Genomic DNA, 18,025 nt, shown 5'->3' with positions numbered 1-18,025 from the left:
TTTACCCCACTTATACGACATTAAAAACAAATAATTTTGCTGGCCTAAAAGCTTATGATATTCAAACTTGTCTAAGATGCCAGTCTATTGGTTGACATCATACAAAATGCTGGTCTGCTACGTGTTACAGTATCATTAGAGTGCAGATATGCAGAACTCCCTCCCACAATGCTTTTCTCACTTTTTTTGTGTTATAAATGCAATGTGCCCTAAGGCTTGTAGTGACGCTAAGGCTAAAAGAAGAATCAAAACATGATAACCATGGAATCAAAGCTTAAGGTTAGGGGTCTAGTGTAGGGATGAAGCCTTTCGAGTCAAGCAACCAGGAAAGTCTTCAATTCCTTTATTTGGAATCCACGACGAGTCATTTTTCCATTTCACAAAATATTTACAAAAAAAAGATACTTTCAAGTTATTTTTTGAGTGAGTGTTTGGTGTGTCCTTTCTCTCAAAGTCAAGCATCGATAATGGCTTCTACATAAGGATGAGCAGTTCGTTCTTTTAAAAAAGTAGATCTCCGTACACTCCCCTTTTTTCTTGAACTGCATACATTGTCTCTCTTCTGAGTGCCTTAAAATAAAAAAATAAAGAGGAAGTGTGTGTGTGTGTGTGTGTGTGTGTGTATGTGCTTATTGACAGGAAGTGACATCGTTGCCCTGAAGGAAGTACTTTTTTTCAACGGAATCGTCGGATCATTTCCTCGACGTTTGATTGGTTTGGTCTGTCCCGGCTGGTCCGGGCTTTCCGAAAGGGGGTGGGGCGGGGAACGGTAACGCGTCCTCCAAGTGCATTGTGGGTATGGGGTGGAAGAGCTTGGGAAGCAGTAACAAGTGCAGCGGCAAAAGGAGCCCCCCTCCAAACAAAAACTCGTAAGGCAACGGACCTCGGTGGATGTTAAACTGGAACACTTTCTCCATCTTTAAATTACAAAAAAAAAAAACCTTTCCAGAGTCTCTAAAAACAGTCGCGCAAATTCCTTAATAAATCCTTTTTTTTTTCTTTCCAAAGTTAAACATATATTTTACAACACGAGCGAAAAACAAAGTTAAAGTAAAAACCGATCGACCCTGCCCCCGAAAGTGTTAACGTATTTTGTGTCTCTGGTAATCCCCTGCTTTTTTTAAACAATCATTGAAATATTTCAAGTAGTTTGCAAGTAACTGAAAGTACTTCTACTTCTTCCACTTTTGATTAATAGGAACTAATTTAGTCTGGGTTGTTAGTGGACAATGCATGTGTCGTTTTGAAAAGTCAGACACTATTGTCTTTATTACACACTGCACAACTTTTTTAAAGTATTCCATTGAGTGAAAAAAATAATGATTTAGTGTTTTTAATCAAAGAATTTTGTATTTTATGTAGTTAAAACCGATTCATTTTACAGAAAGCCTTTGAGTTTAGGTGTCTTTATTAAAATAATCTAATCTCCTTTTTTAGTGGCTCCTGGTGGTAAAAAATCTTTACAAAAACTAACAAAAAGAAAACATTATACGTTAAATTTAGTTAACATACTAATTTAAAGGGACATTGTGAATTATTTAGCTATTGCTAGTAGTAAAAAAAATCATAAAAAGTATATTGAATTAAATAATGAGTAAAAATGCATGGACAATCATATATTAATACAGGTAGGTTGAGACTTTTGTAATTTAAAAAAGCCTTCACTAGAGTCAGCCATTTTGCCACTAAGGGTGCCCGAAATAGACAAAAAGCTTTGCAAAAGGCGCAGGGGGAAAAAAAAATTGCTTTTTGGTCACAGTCGTTTGTATTATTTCTTGTGCTTTTTAGCACCTTGTCGCATGACACAATACAATTACATCAAGTGGTCAAATAATATGAATTGTCCCTTTAAATTATATAGTTACTTTTACATGGCCTTTGAATGTTTTTTTTGGTCTTTGAACAGAAAATATTGAAGTACATTTTTCACTGCAATAAAAAAAAAAATCGAATTCCCCTGTTAGATTTTTTTAGGTTCACATCGCAATTATATTAAATCATTTTTTAATCATTATTTAGCAGTGCAATAGCAGTTATAGTTAATTTCGTTAGCTTTTTTACAGATATTTTTTTCATATAACGGACCAAAAAAATAAATAAAACAAAATTATTAACCCTACTTTCTGAAAACGAGAGCTTCTTTTGTTACCGATTGGTGCCAGTGGCTACCATTTTGATATACATTTTTTTTTTAATTGTTATTATTCTGTAGTTACTGTTATTACCAGGTTATTACAATTAGAAATCAGATTCCCTAGAAAATCGCAATTACCTATCACTGTTGAGCTATTTTCTGAACCTGTCTGCAGGCTACTCATGTGTTCTGGCGGGCACCACTTTGGAGACCCCTGTTGGGGCAAGATTTACTTTAGCATGGGTGGCTAAGGAGAGTCTTTGCTGAGCAGAAATTTATCGAAATCACATTTGAAATATTCTTTTGGGGATTCTGTTTGAAAACGAGTTAGAAATGGTGTTAAAACTATGGGTTTAGATGCAAATATAAGAAACTAGCAGGGGATTAGTGTTTTGCCAAAGACCCCTTTCCATTCTACGTCATCACATGATCAGCATAGGATGCATGCGCATTGTGGACCCAAAACAGCAGGAGTAGGAGCACGAGTTTGAATGGAGAGAGAGAAGATTTGTAGGTTGTGTTTTTTTAAGAGTCGCAATTTACAAAAACAACATGCCCAGCTGTACTGTGTACGGGTGCACGAATCGCAATGTTTAAGAAGAGGCTTATTTAAAACGCACCTTTGGCTGCAAGCCATATAAATAACTTACAGGACCGAGGACATCATTAGGAATATCCGCGTTTGCGGGGCTCATTTCAGGTCTGGTAAGGTATTGTGGCGATCTGGTTTGGATTTACTTAGTAAGTGTAAGTATGATGGTTAGGTGTTATGAAAATGTTTGCTACAAATGCCTACGAAAGACGATGAGGTTGCTACTATTAGATCTTTTATAATAATAATAATTATTATTATTACAATATCAACATTATTATTAATGTACAATTTATATGTTTAACAATAATACAGTATTATCTTGTTAATAAAAATATCGGTTAATTGTGGTTATAATTATTATTGATCCCAGCAACGTTAACATTTTATTCAAGGTAGGCGCAAGCGAAGGAAAGTGAATTGTTCTGATGTTTAATTTATGTGCGAACTAAGCTACTAGAAACGTCACCCGCTATTTTCATCCATTTAATTCGCTGGCATAAAAAGTTATTTTAATCGTTACCCGATTTGACGTGACCCTGTAAATAAGGTCAAAAAAACGAACACAAAGGCTGCACAAAGTGGCTCGCACAATCTATGTGTATATTCTTGATTTGGTTGACTTTGATCACAATGGTTCACACTGCAGAGCTTGAAGCTCAATTCGAAATTTTGGGTGAATTACAATGTTTTTGCGAGATCGTTAACGTTTTCATCCAAATGAGACTTGTATGCAATATTTGTGACTTCTATGCGTCTTCTGTGTGAACACCTCAAGTGTTCCACATGGACAGAAGAGGACAAGCGATGCCACAGGCAATGTGCTCATTGTTCGCGGAAGTACTCGTGGATGCTATCAGCTTAGCGTATCTAGCAATTTGAAAGTTATTGTGCAATCAAAGGCCGAACAGAGTTGTCCCCCCAGATAATAATAAAATCCAAAACCTTGCTTTCCCTCCACTGAATGCTTTTCGTGTTTTTGTCCGCCATGGTTGTTGAGTTCTACGCTATACTCCTGCCTCTCCATGACTTGCCGGTCGCCTGGATGGGTCTCGATCGTTTACACAGCAGTCGCCTTCCAAAAGATCACATATGAATCAGATCTAGGACTACATTCATGTGGCCTGGGTCTGGAGTGAAAAAGTTGGATTTGTGCCGTTTAGACTGCGTCCGTTCAAAAAGATCAAAATTCCCTGCAGTGTGAACCGAGCCTAAAATAAAGTCACTATCTTGCTGCATGCACATACTTTGTGCTTATTTGAAATGTTACAATCTACGAGATTTTCCGGTCGATCGGCTGATATCAATTGAGATGAATTTCGCTGTTCTGGCTCAACAATGCGCACGCAGCCAGGCTACGTCGCACTCGTTTACAAACAAGGAAAGGGGTCTTTGAGTGTGTGTTGCGTGTGTGTGTGTTAACTGGTGACGTAGTGCTTTGCCGCTGGCTGCCCGTACAGCCCATAGAAGTCGGCGTGGCGGTGCGACTGCGATGCGTCGATCCAGTCGCGCACGGCCAGGCCCTGCATGGACGGCCCCCCTGAGGCCAGGCCGGGCGGGGGCGGGTAGTCCTGGGCGCTGACCCACGGGAAGGAGCCGGACCGCGGGTATGGCGGGTGGGCGCGGTGCCCCGAGACGGACGGCACGCCGGAGCAGTAGCAGTTGTCCATGGTGCACACCAGGATCTTGCGCCCGCCGTACTGCGGCAGCACCGCCTGCTGGGAGGAGTGGGCCGAGCCCCCGCCGGCCCCTGGGCCCCCGCCGCCAGTCGGGAAGTGCGAGGACCCGAAGACGGCGCCCGAATGGTGGTTGGCGCCTTCAGACAAGTGGGCCGGATTGGCCGACTGCCCCTCGCCGGTGGACGAGCCCAGGTAGGGCTGCTTGCTCGAAGACGAGGAAGAGGAGGAGGCGTCCTTGATTTTGCCCGTGTTAGCTTCAGGGAAGGCGGCGGAATGTTTGCGTTTCTCGGCGCCCGAAGACGAGTTCTGGCTGCTGGGGAAGGCTGGGACGGACTGCAGGAAGCTGGATGGGGGTGTGAGCGGAGCTGGGGGAAAGTCATGAAAACACGTCAAGAGCAAAACCTTCCAGACAAAACACAGCAAGCTTATTTATGTGGATTCATGCATCACGCTACAGTTTATCCTGAGCACGTGCAAAAGGTGCGAAAAGTATGGATTGGGAGCCACAATAGGACCCAGCCGATATTTACATTATCAAAAAGAGGGATCATTATTTATTTATAACACTGCAAAAATAAAATTAAATATCGTCTCATTGGCAGATCTTTTATTTGTGTCGCCAATAAACATATATATATTAGATAAGATATATAGGATTTATCTCATTTTAAGTGCTATTTTATGTCATTATTATATTAAAAAACGTACACTTTTGAATAAATTAAAGTGTCGATTTTTCGATTAAACTCCCCAAAGCACAGGAAATAGTCAAGATGATACTTTTTAACATGTTAATAAAAAAAATAAACATACAAAATGAATACGAAAAAGGAGAAAAATCATGTTTTATTTTATTGCATAAGGCATATTTTGTCTATTAAAGTCCAAAAAATAATACCAAAAATAAGAAAAATTACATTTTATACCAGGGGTGGGGCACCAGGTAGCCGCCCAAGAGCACCTGAGTAGCAGACAGGTTTGAAAATGGCTCAACGGTGCGATTTTCTATCAAATTTGATCTCTAACTGACATCATCGATACGTGGTTGACTTAACTTCTTATCATTCCAACCTGGTAATAACATAGTAACATCTAGGCAATCACAAGTTATTATTTAAAAAATGTATATCAATATGGTGGTAGCCCATTGTGCCAATCAGTAACTGAATTAGCTCTTAACTTCAAAAAGGTTAGTAACACCTGCTTTGTACTATATTGAAAACACGTTTTTTCTATTCAATTTACAAATCGACCAAATAAGCAAAATGATAATTTCATTATACTAATAAATAATATTACATGTGCAGCCCTTTGAGTCTTTTATGCTTAAAGGCTATTTGAGTAAATATGACTTGATTAAACACACCAAACTGATACAAAAAGAATAGCCAGATTGTAAGTTTAATGGAAACATGTTATTTATTATTGTGAGAAAAAAATAACTGAACCAAGCAAATTTATTTCTCAAAGGTCCAAGATTTTTTTGCAGCGTAAATGGACTCTTGAGGAGCTTTTTAAAATAATTTTTGAATTTGTTTAGCAATTTAAGCAATTGGATATATAATCAAAAGTGTTGATTAACTATTTACAAATTCACTATATTGTTACTGTTATTTCCTTAGTCTCACAAAAATGAAGGTGGCAATCAGAGGCCCTTACCTTCCAGCGTTCTCTTCAAACTTTTCTCCCGCTTGGAGATCTCAGACAGGAAGAGTTTGGCGTTGAGATTTCCGACCTTGTAAGGAGGCAACGAGCTTCCCACGCATGCCTGAGACCTGCAAAAATTTCTGGATGAGACTCTGGGGACACACGACGAGACGCCGACGCCCGATCCGACTGCCCGCCCTACCTGTCGGCGAGGATCTTGACGGGCTTAGTGTTCTTCATGAAGCTGAGCTCCTCCGCCTTGCCGAAAGCGGTGTTGATGGCGCTCAGCAGCTTGTGCGCCTCGTGCCGCTGCTCGCCCAGCACCAGGATTTGAGCGGCGTTCTCCTGGCAGAATCGCGCATGCGCTCGCTCCAGGGCCTCCAGTGTGCGGCCCAGGTCCTCCTCCAGGAGCTGGTGCATGCGCTGGTACTGCAGGCGGACGTCCTCCTTCAGCTCCAGAACGCGGTCCTTGGGGAGGAGACGCCAGTGTGAACAATGACACAAAATGGAGGCGGTTTTGTAGATAAGTGGTAAGAGCGGGCTTTATAAAATCCAGCTGGACCTTACCAAGGGTTGCGGATATTAAAGCCAGACCAACCTCGATCCTGACCAATTAACTTGATTTGCAGGACCGGGCCTGAAGAGAACCCAAATTTTCATTTGAATTTCATTTTTTATTTAATCGTGTCCAAATCGTGCCGAAAGGCGGCATGGATTGTGGTGACGTCTTACCACCAATATTGAGCAATTATTGTTTCGTCCCCACCAATATTATTTGTTTACTTAAGAAAAAGATTGATCAACCAAAGCAGCTCAGAAAGGGTTAAAACACGTTCTCTTGAATTGGTGGTGCCTCTCCCCTATTTCACGCGAGACTTACGATTTGGTCATCATTAACGCCTGCCCCAAAACGGCGTCATTGGAGCCTAATATTACCGACAATCATCCCGCTTTGTGATTTATTTCGTCACTAAACCAACGAGCGCTAATTATTCTATATATTTTTGTTTTGCAGTTTTTTTCATAGTGTGCTCTTGATTTAATGCTGGGATCACTTTGAATGCATTAGTATTTATTGATTTTATTTCATTTAATTTTTCAGTCAGTCAAAAATGTTTGTAGTTAAGGGATTTTTATTTTATTTTTTAATTTCTGATGCACTTTTAATATTTTCTGTTACAGCTAATAACGCTTTTCTTTGTTGTAAGGTGGTCCGTCTTTCGTTTTTATTATTTTATATGTTCATAATGATACAGTGTTATGCAGATGTGTACTTAGAACAATTTTAAAGACAAATTATACTTGGGGAGGAAAGGTGGATCTTAGGGGGGGCGCCAGAGGATTTCTTCTTCCAAGGGGGTGAGGGGTGTGAACGAAAACAATTTAGAAGCACTGGGTAATGTCTATTTAAAAAAAGGATCATATAACCAAAAATATAAAAAAAATGTGAAATTATATACACTACAAAAAAAAAGAAGAAAACAATTCGTAAAAATTGGCAATATTGCTGTAAAAATACTTTTTTATTAATGGGACGAATTACAAAATAATACTCTCCCAAAACTAATATTGTAATAAAGAAGTCGTCATTTTGGAAACTGCCCTTTAAAAATGATAAAAATATAATATCTATATGTGTCATATTGTAGAAAACATACACTTACACAAAATTCCCTAATATATATATATATATATATATATATATATATATATATATATATATATATATGTATAAAATGTCTCATCATCATGCTCCAAACAAAAAAATTGGGTGTGCTATTTTGTACCAACTACAACAAAAAAATATGTCTCCTTTTGTTTAGGTTAGTTGTGTCTTTTGTCTATGAACCAGAAAAAAAGGGACGTGTTATGTTAAAAAAAAAAAAAAAAAAAAAAAAAAAAAAGTTGATTGGCCCATTTTGCGCAATTGATAGGTTCAATTAGTCAGTTGTGAAGCTGATTTTGGTTTCCAAACGTACCTCCACCACACACTTGTCAGAGTCCAGCTTGCACAGCTGTTCCTCGATCTCCTGCACGCGGTCTTCCACGCGGTCCTGCTGCCTCAGTAAATTTTGCTGCAAGAAAAAAACAGAAAAAGGCCTTTAAGGATGGCAACGCTCTCCCCCCTCACTCGCTCTATCCCCGACTTAGTTAGTCCCCATCCGACACGCACAATCCTCGCAGGAGGGGAGGACGGGGCTGCCATAGCAACCGGCAGCTGTTTTGTGCTTGCATAAGTGTGTATGTGTGTGTTGGGGGGGTTTAGTTGATAAATGAAGCAACACAAACAGGCAGCAGGAAAAGCTCTCCTCCCTCCCACCGCCTTGGTGGCCGGTTTTTAGAATGAGAAAGCGAGGCTGCCATGATGGAATGTCGACTTTATTTTGGTTTTAGATGCGAGGGGCAACTTCGCTAATTGTGTATGTGACCAGGACTGATTTCTCTTGATTACGGTATTTTTTTGTTGGGTGGAGGTTCGGCAAAGGATACGAATACAGAATGTCTCTACGTCCATTACATTGCATCTGAATACAAGTATGCACAAAATTCCAATTTTGCATATTTATTCAAATTTGGGGAAAATTCATGTTCAAAAGGATGAACATCTCTGTTTTAACACATTATATATTTTTTAAAAACATTTATGTATATACAGAATTTCGTTTTCCTTTCATTATATCCTTATGATATTATTACGCTATTGTTTTTATTATATTATTCTTTTTTTTTATTTTACTTTTTCATAGTATTTATTAAATATGATTTACTGAATATTTTTAACTTATTTTATTTGCATTATCAAATAATAAGATTTTACTGAAAACCATTTTTTTTTACATTTTTTCCTTTCTTTCATTTGAGTTATTGAATAATAAACACAATAAACAAAGTGCTTTTTATGACACTAAAGGTTGTTGTAAAAACAAAAAAACTTTGCAAATAAAACTAATAAATAAACCCCCCAAAAATGTACAAGTAGAAAAACTGGAATATTTCATTTAAAAAATGCAAATCAAAGGTCATTCAGGGAACAAGAGAAGTAGACAGGGTTTGCCACAGAAGAATTACTAAGTGGGGTCGGGTAAAGGAATGAAACTTAAGAAAGGGAAAATCAAAAGTGCAAAAACAAAAGAAATCCTTCCAGACTAACAGTCCTGCATGAAATGTATATTTTTTTTTTTATAAATTTCATGTTGTATTTATATACAGGTATATGCAACCAAGAATCAAAACAACAATCATTTAAAAAAAATCTAAAACATTTCACTACATTTTTCTGAAAAACAGAAACCGACAAGATCAAGCCGAGCTATCAACTTGATCCAGATTGGAACGAACAACCCCCACCCCCTTGCAGCCACATTAGCGCTTCCAGCTAACCGCTAATGCCAGCATGCACAGACCTGGCTTTCTGTTCCCTGGCCCCATCTTTACACGTATTTTGCTTCCTCTGTGTAGCATGCTAGCTATTTTTAATGCATTTTAGAAGTTATTATTGCAAAATCCAAAATGACAAAAAATATATAATAAAACATTATCTTGCTCTGCAAACGGATGATTGTTGACATGGGTTGCTTGGCTGAAAACCGCTGGCCTAGATATCAAACATGCACGCGCACACACATACGGTTGCCATGTTACATGCAGGACTGTGACCTGGTTGAGCTGACTGATTGTTTTTATTTTATTTTTTTCCCTGACTCAAACAGCCAGTTTGAAGGGGTAAGAATCTTAGCAAAGGGAGGTTGCAGCTATGGCTACATAGGGCAAGAGGTGGGGAGGTGGAAGGGGGTCAAAGGGGGAGGGGTTGGCAAGGCCCCTTTTTAGCTGTCAAATCAGCACAGTGTCGTTTCCATCAGGAAGGGGGGCGGTTAGGTCTGGCCACGCCCAGAAGTGAATCTGATGAGTGCTGGGCTGAGGGGGGATTTGAAATCATATTAAAGATGGCTTGAATCGGCGCTTCTTCATCTGACATATTTGCCAGATATGTAAATATATGTTAAATAGTTCTGTCCCATTGTACTCGAACACACCTTCGGCGACACAGTGTGTAAATATTCCTCCCTGAATAATTCAGTGAGTTCTAATTAGCAAGCATCCAGACCATTAATAATGTAGGAAAAAAAAAGATTTTTTAATGCGAGTGTGAAGAGTTCAGATGGGCAATCACGCCCCAGACCCCTGTTGCCCCCCCCTGCTGACTCACAGCTACAGGAAGTACGAGGCCATGGTGACACCGGTGACATGAGTCAGAGGCGTCTCACGTTTCCCATTCGGACTTATTACCTCAAACACACCCACACCTTTGAAGAAAAAAGGGGGGAGGTGGGTCAAAACCCCAGCAAAGTTATTTAAAAAAATGGAGAGAAAAAACACAATCGAGTCACGAATCTTTGAAATCCCGAGCGAGGATGCACCTGTGCCAGGAAGATAAGCCCACCACCCAACACACACACACTCTCCGCTACGACGAAGGACCCTCATTGTCTCCAATACCCCTGCCCCCATTGCATTGTGAAGCATTCCGACAGATAAGAAGGACGACTGCAGCAACGTATTTCGGCCTTTACTGACTAAAACGCCAGCAGTGCGAGCCACCCCCCGCCCGCTTTAAATGCACTTGCTGTTGCTTGGCGACCGCACAAAATGTAAAGCGATCACCGTAGTGGGTGTGTGCGATTCACGTAGAGAAACGATTATCGATGAGGGATAATGTTGAGTGACTCAAAATGTCAGAAACTTGCTACCATTGCTTTTTTCTATTAATCAAATGTCCGCTACTCTTTTAGATTTCCAATAATCAATATTTTACAATCTATAGGTCATTACTCTCTATGAACTGATCAGATTTAAGAATATTATTTTCCAAATTGATCATTGGCATCAGTCAGAAATCTTCTGCCTATGAAATTGACACTTTTCTTGGTAGCCTCGAAATTAACACTGCATTTTTATATTTGATATCTGGCAATAATTTGTACAAATATTCAAGCACACGCGAGCAATCAAGAATAATATTCAGGACTGTCCCCAAAAATGAGAATATTGCTATACATTTCTTTAATTTTTAAAATGCAATTAAGAGCAAAAACAATGCAGTCAACAGAATCAACTGAAATACTGCAAGTATTTTTTCGTTTTATGATGTCTGATTATGGCTTAAACCCTTTGTAAATACTTTTTCATGATACGCTAATATTTTCAAATGAGATTTTGCCGTTCTCCCCATAGTCAGGCAATACTAAAACCATAAAACGCTTGCAATATTTCACTAGATTTGCAATGAATCCAGAATGTTCAAAATTGTTGTTTTTTAATTGTGTTACCCAAAATGAAAAACTTCATCACAATATTCTTAATTTCGGAGACAGTCCGGTAAAGTTTGTAAAATATTTTTTCCTTTTTTTCTGAGTCAAATTGCTATTACAGTAGGTTTCTTCCCATGACTCAAATGAGGCTGGACCAATTCACTTGTGTTTTTTAGTTTGAACAAATGTATTGACACTAATAACAGCAGACAAACAATGTGAGGTTTTAACAACCCTTCTCGACAATCTTAACAGCAATCAAGCATATTCACAATTTCGTTATATAACATCTTTGATAGTGTATCCGTCCGGTATGTAAAAAAACACTTAAATACAAGGCCGGTTGACAAAAGTGTGTCAAGTCAAGTCATGATTATTTGTATAGCCCTTAATCACAAGAGTATCAAAGGGCTTCATAGGTCAAAGACTATTGCAAACTACAGACTATTATGACACCATCCCCTTATATTCTGCTCAATTCTCTGTGGGTTCGATTTATATAATAAAGGGTACCCAAAAGTGGGTTTCCTCCGGGCACTCCTGTCAGGTGAATTGGTCGGTCCAAATTGTCCCTAGGTGTGAAGGAGCGAGTGAGTAGTCCGTCGCTGTGGTCCCTGCGACTGGCTGGCAACCATTTCAGGATGTCCCCTGCCCACTTCCCGAAGATAGCTGGGATAGGCTCCAGCACTCTCGCGACCCAACTCAGGATAAGCGGTGCCGTTAATAGATAGACGGATGGGTTTTGACCCAAAAGCCTCACATAAAAGGAACAAATCCTGTGATGTTCAACAAACTTAAATATTTGGTCGCACCAATGCTACAAGTTAGCCAACATGCCAGCCCAGGGATCTGGAACACACACACACACACACACATATATATATACTGTGTATATATATACTGTGTATATATATATTATTGTTATTATTATTTGGGGAGAGCTTTGTCACATATTTTAAGAGAAAATTAAACAAAACCACCAAACCCGCTCGCCAGACAACAGCTAATTTTTCAGCACATTTCATTTGTGATTAAGAAATTTACAACTAAAAAAATCACTGTGTAACGTTTAATGATTTGATAAAAAACTATGAAATCATAATGACAGAGCCTGTGTCGCGTAACAACAAGTATACCCCTTAAAATGCTTCTCCCTCCCGCAGAAACTTAAAACTCATTTAGGCTCATTTTTGTTGTAAATATTTTTGAACAAGGTAAGAGAAGAGTTCTTCTGTCGAAATGTCACAAAATTCTGCAAATGAGAAGGATACAGATGCGTTTAGGGGAGTGCGCTATGTGTGCAGAGATGCACCCACCCCTACCGCTCACCCAATCAAATTGCTATGGGTGCTTGGCTGGCATTCTTGGATGTTGTTCGGTGGGTTTTATTTATAACATGTCTCAGTAAACATACATGTTTTAATGAGCTTTCATATAAAAGATTCCTTGGAGGTGTGCAGACAGAACGGGGTCTTTGGTTTAACATCGAGAGTTTGAACTGTAATTAAAACTTCGCTCTATATATTTTGGACCAAACATGTCACTAACTGCTTTGACTTTGCATACACGAAAATTAGAAAGTAAAGAATTTCATTAGTTTAAAATAATATTTTTATCTCCGGGCCAGACGTATTCATAATAAGAGTCATATGTGGCTCACAAGCCATACATTCCTGACCCCTGTGCTAGCCGAATGATTCCAGTGTTAATATCTAAAGATCATCTAAATGCATTGGCAATGATTGTATTACAGAATCAAACCAAGGAAAGTAGTACGGAAAGTCTTACCCTGATCTCGTTGCGTCGCACCTCCACATCAGCAACTGCGTGCCCGTGGCTTGGGTGGCATCGGGCAAAGCAGCAGTACTGGCACACGGCGGTTTGCTCGGCCTCGCAGTGGTAAAGCCGGTACTCGTCATGCTGTGGGCACGTCCAGGCCTTGACGGCCTCAGCCTCCACCATCAGGTGCCCGAGCGCAGAGCAGGGCTGCTGCAAATGCGTCTGCACGTGCGACTGGCAGCAGGGCGCGTTGCAGCGAAGGCAAACCTTGACGGCGGGCAGCGGCGGCCCCCGTCGGCACAAGATGCACTGAGGTGGCGGCAGTGAGGCCTTCTCCACGCTGAGGGCGTTGTACTTCTCCACAATGTTGGACAGCTTGTGGTTCTTCTCCAGGCTGGGTTTCTGGCTGTAGGCGTGGTTGCACTCAGGGCAGCGGGCCAGTGCCGAGTCCTTGGCCCAGGCCTCGCCGATACAGGCTCGGCAGAAGTTGTGCTTGCAGGGCAGCTGGATGGGCTCAGAGAAGACGTGCAAACAGATGGGGCAGATGAGCTCCTCCTCAAAACAGTTCTTCCACGTCTCGGCCATGTCGGACGTCATGGCGGCAGGAGCGGGCATGCAAGGACACCTTTGGATTTGAGTCCAAGTGTTCTCCAAGACAAAAACAACTACACTCTCCACAAAGACACCCTGACTTGTTAGTTATTGCTGTGGCAAGTTCCCGAAAACTGACCAGATGATCTCACACTCACACAGCGTGAGGCTGACGTTACAAGATTACTGTAAACTGTGAGACACACACGGGGCGTATTAACGTGCTAACGTGTGTGTGCAACCTGCAGGAAGTAGCAGCCTGCAGGTAAAACCTTGGAATCCAAACAAGGCACAGATAACCCAACCTGGGGGCAGCCCAATATTCAAATGAGGACAGACCTTCTGCACGTGGACCACGAAAAGCCCGGGGCTTGATTCATTAACCTGCTCGAACCCTGATTAACGCACTACTTTATTTGAACCTGACTCTGAACCTTTAACAGTCACTATGAATAGCCCGGGAGGTTCGGCTGGGCCCTGAACGCACCACAGACCACACAAAACTCAGATTAAAAACGCCTCAATTTCGTTATGACGCCATTGCCTTGAGATAAATAATAATCCGATGGAAAACAAAAGGGTTTGGTAATCTTTTGGGGGTGGGGGAATCATAAATTAATCGCTTCGGATGAGGTTTGGCTGCATAGTTGTCGCTGTTTAGTAGCTCTCGTCGAACAAAAAGGGTTTTATTTACCTTTAAGGATCCACAGGAATGTGTCCCCTGCTTCGACACCCACACAAAAAATTAAAAAAAATCTTTTATGACTTGAAAAATAATCAGTAGTCCTTTCTCTTCGCCTGCTCTTCCCCCGTCGACCAAAAACATATTTAATCGACTTATCTCGACGACAATCGTGGGGGCTAAAAGAAAGACGAAGCGACTCACCTCACCATTTTGTAGCACAGGTACACATTTTCAAACGGCACTTTCGTCACAAACACAACCTTTACTCGCATACAACGACGACATTATTTGTCAAAATATATATATTTGTAATTCTTTAGCCGGTATCGTATAAAAATATATATTTTTAAAAGCGGAACGTCGCCTCGCCGTCCTTGTTACAGGCTAGCTGCTGTCATCAGCCATCTTGATATTAAAAGAGCACACATTAAGCACGTTAGAAAAAAATGGAGGTCGTTTCCTCGAAGCTCGTCTTCTTTTATATCGATATTATCGTCGATTAAAAAAAGATCTCAATAAAAACGACCGTTTTCTGGTGGTTCTGCTTTTTTTCTTCAGGTCCTAAAGTCCACAGTCCTGACGTGCTTGTGATTTAGTCACGGCCCATATTCGGTCACAGGCTCCGGTTGAAGAATCGACGGCTTCTTGTTTATAAACATCCACATCGCTTTGGTGCTGCTGGGAAGACACGGGCAGAGAAAATAATGTGAATAATTTGAAGCCTTGTTTCTTTTATGACGGCTTCCTTTCTTCCTGTGTCTCACTCTGCCACAGCAAGGCAGTCTCGCCTGTCGACAGAGGAGGAATGCGGACGATCTGGACGGTTCGCGTCAAAGGAGGCGAGCAGCGGAAGTGTCGACTTCCGGCGTTTCAGAATTAAACCGGAAGTTGGAGGTCGGGTTTTTGGTGATATGTCATTTGGGGGATGGGCGTAAAAAATGGACTAATCATCTCGTCACTGTTTTTTTTGCTATACAGTGGCATCCCGCTCTTTAAAGGTGATGACCTAAGCAATGAATGGCAGCAGCGTTTGTACGTCCTAAATCACTGATGATGAAGGTTCTGTATCTGAGTCAGATCAGGAGGCTTCTCCTGCTTCTGGTAACAATGGTAACCAGTAGGTGGAGGAAACCCCCTCCCTAAAAAAAACTGTCCCGGAGAGCGATGGGCGCTGCCAGGCTCACTTGCCCAATACACACCATAGGAAGTGGTGTCCCTTCAACCCTGGTGGTTAAGGGATTTGTGAACCGTGAATCTACCAGTGGTTGTCCGCGAGGGCCTGCAAGGCCTTCTGTGCTGGCCTAAAAATATATGAATCATGTCATGTTAGATATATTATGTCCAGCAACATTTTTTTATAATAAACGATTTTTTTTTTTTGTGTTGTGTCTAAATAATGAAACAAATGATAAATACAGTAATTCCAAACTGCCAGGCAGCTTCCTTTCACATACCAGTCTTTTACTTGTTCCCAGGCACAGAAATTGTAAGACCTAGAGAAATGTTAAACCTTTCACAAACTTCACGGTTCATGGATCCCTTAACCCCCTGGGTGGTCGGGAACCAATGAGGACGCAATTCTGGACAGCTTCCTCCACTGTTGACGGTTTCTGGCCTGTTTTTGTGGCCGTGGCAAAGTTGGCACCAGTCTGTTCCTTAATGTTGTCGGCCTAGTTCTTTTTGTTCTTCCTTTCCTCCAGCACCCTTGGATTACTGGAGAATTATCTTGGCCAGTCCTGATGGTCTTGTGACGTGACTATACCACTGAAGTTTCAGTCTATGCAGTTGACAACAGTTCTTTGTAAGGTAGAATGTGCCCTCAGATGGCGTTTGTTTTTTTGTCACTTTGGCTATAATGCCTAGAAGTTTCCTTTAGAAACACATTTCCACGGCCAGGATTTCTTTTCCAATTTTGCTGTGAATGTTCCATGTCTTGTAAGCCTAGAGGAAGATGGAAGTAACTAGTACTTGCATGAGTCTGATCTTTGATTTCACTGCCATGTTCTTGTCCCTCCAGATGGGCTTAAGTCTGGCAAGTGTGTCTGTAGTCTGAGCTATCTTGTCTATGACTTCTTGTTCTGAGCCCTCTTCTGATATGACAGCTCCAAGATATTGAAATTATTTGCTGACAGGTTCAAGCTCTTGGTGGTTGATGGTGATGTTTGTGGTGATCCCGTGGGGATTCTTGGTCATTACTTTTGTTTTTGGTGTGTCCTGATTTATTTTCCAAACTGGGTTGATGCTTTGACCAGGCGATTGACCAGATCTATGAGTTCTTGTTTTTCTCCGGTCAATCTGGAAAAATCATCCACAAGACAAATGCTTGACTGTACCTTCATGTTGCTCCAGAGCTTCGGACATGGTCCCATACCTGTCAACCTGTACGTTTTTGCCGTACAAAGTACGTTTATTTTGCATTTTAAGATGTGTCCGACGTACAAGAAAATCTGTACGGAAAAACTCAAATTTTTTTCAATTATGGGTATCATCTAGTATACACTATCACGAAAACGGCAAATCAATAAAGTCTAAAGAATTCGCCGCTATCTCTGTATCGTTTTTTTTCCGTTGTAAACGAAGCGAGCGGTTTGATGCTGCTGTGCGCATGCGTCTGCCGCCTCGGATTTCATGTGGTAGTTATGTAGTGAAAGGAAGTCTGTCCCTTTTCTGAGAATCAGCTTTTTCGGCTCAACTCATTTAAGAGACCCGGCTCTCAAACGGCTCACTTGCTTTGATGCATTAGATTACAAATTATTATGTTGTATAAAGAAGTTAAGAAGGGCAGCACGGCGTCGCAGTGGTTAGCGCTTGTGCGGCACAGTTCATGTCATGGGAACCTGTCGTGGGTTCAAATCCAGCTCCAGACTTCCTGTGCGGAGTTTGTATGTTCTCCCCGTGCTTGCGTGGGTTTCCTCCGGGCACTCCGGTTTCCTCCCGCGTTCCAAAAACATGCATTTCAGGTGAATTGGCCGGTTCCAAATTGTCCCTAGGTGTGAATGAGCGAATGAGTTGTCTGTCCCTGTGTGCCCTGCGATTGGCTGGCAACCAGTTCAGGGTGTCCCCTGCCCACTGCCCGGAGATGGCTGGGATGGGCTCCAGCCCCCCCGCGACCCTAATGAGGATAAGCGGTACGGCTAATGAGATGAGATGAAGAAGTTAAGAAAAAAAGGAAGGGTAAAAGGAGAAAATGAAAAGAGACAGGTTTATGGTTATCCCTTTAATCAGTATATTACCAACAATATTTTAATGCAGAAAATGAATTCATAATTTGAATAAGAAAATGTATTATTCTACTTAATTATATTTGCATGTATTTTTTCATTCTACGGTGAACGTCCAAGCTACTTAATTTTTGAACCGTTTTTATAATAAACCTCATTCATGTCGAGCAACTCAGTATCTCACAACAGAATGTTAATTAACAATATATATGATATAACGAAACACATGTACAATATAACATGTTAAACTACATAAATAAACACGTTTGAAAAAAATATATGGTGTAAGATTATTTTGTATTTTGTAAGGGAAAATACAACATTTTGTAAGGGCATGGAGCCGTGGAGGTTGACAGGTAGATACTGAATAAAGTTGGAGAGAGAAAGC

General features: G+C 40.9%; 1 protein-coding gene across 1 annotated transcript; it reads right to left on the bottom strand.

The window, feature by feature from the left end:
* Nucleotides 1-328: 328 nt before the first annotated feature.
* On the bottom strand, nucleotides 329-15,531 carry trim8b (tripartite motif containing 8b). Its single transcript, XM_088323531.1, has 5 exons — nucleotides 13,150-15,531; nucleotides 8,032-8,127; nucleotides 6,255-6,520; nucleotides 6,065-6,180; nucleotides 329-4,770 (listed from the first exon to the last, which is right to left on the bottom strand). Exons 1-5 carry the CDS (start codon nucleotides 13,753-13,755, stop codon nucleotides 4,145-4,147), a joined length of 1,710 nt encoding a protein of 569 aa, XP_088179657.1. The 5' UTR covers nucleotides 13,756-15,531; the 3' UTR covers nucleotides 329-4,144.
* Nucleotides 15,532-18,025: the final 2,494 nt, after the last annotated feature.

Source organism: Urocampus carinirostris, chromosome 19 (genome assembly GCF_059441175.1).
Source record: "Urocampus carinirostris isolate Australia breed hairy pipefish chromosome 19, RoL_Ucar_1.0, whole genome shotgun sequence".
NCBI lineage: Eukaryota > Metazoa > Chordata > Actinopteri > Syngnathiformes > Syngnathidae > Urocampus > Urocampus carinirostris.
This window is presented reverse-complemented; position numbering and strand designations above follow the sequence as displayed.

Coding starts and splice junctions, on each gene's coding strand:
- trim8b (XM_088323531.1), bottom strand. CDS start 13,755: ATGCCCGCTCCTGCCGCCATGACGTCCGACATGGCCGAGACGTGGAAG. Junction 6,181..6,254: donor GTCAAGATCCTCGCCGACAG/GTAGGGCGGGCA, acceptor AAATTTTTGCAG/GTCTCAGGCATGCGTGGGAA. Junction 4,771..6,064: donor TTTGAAGAGAACGCTGGAAG/GTAAGGGCCTCT, acceptor ACTTTCCCCCAG/CTCCGCTCACACCCCCATCC.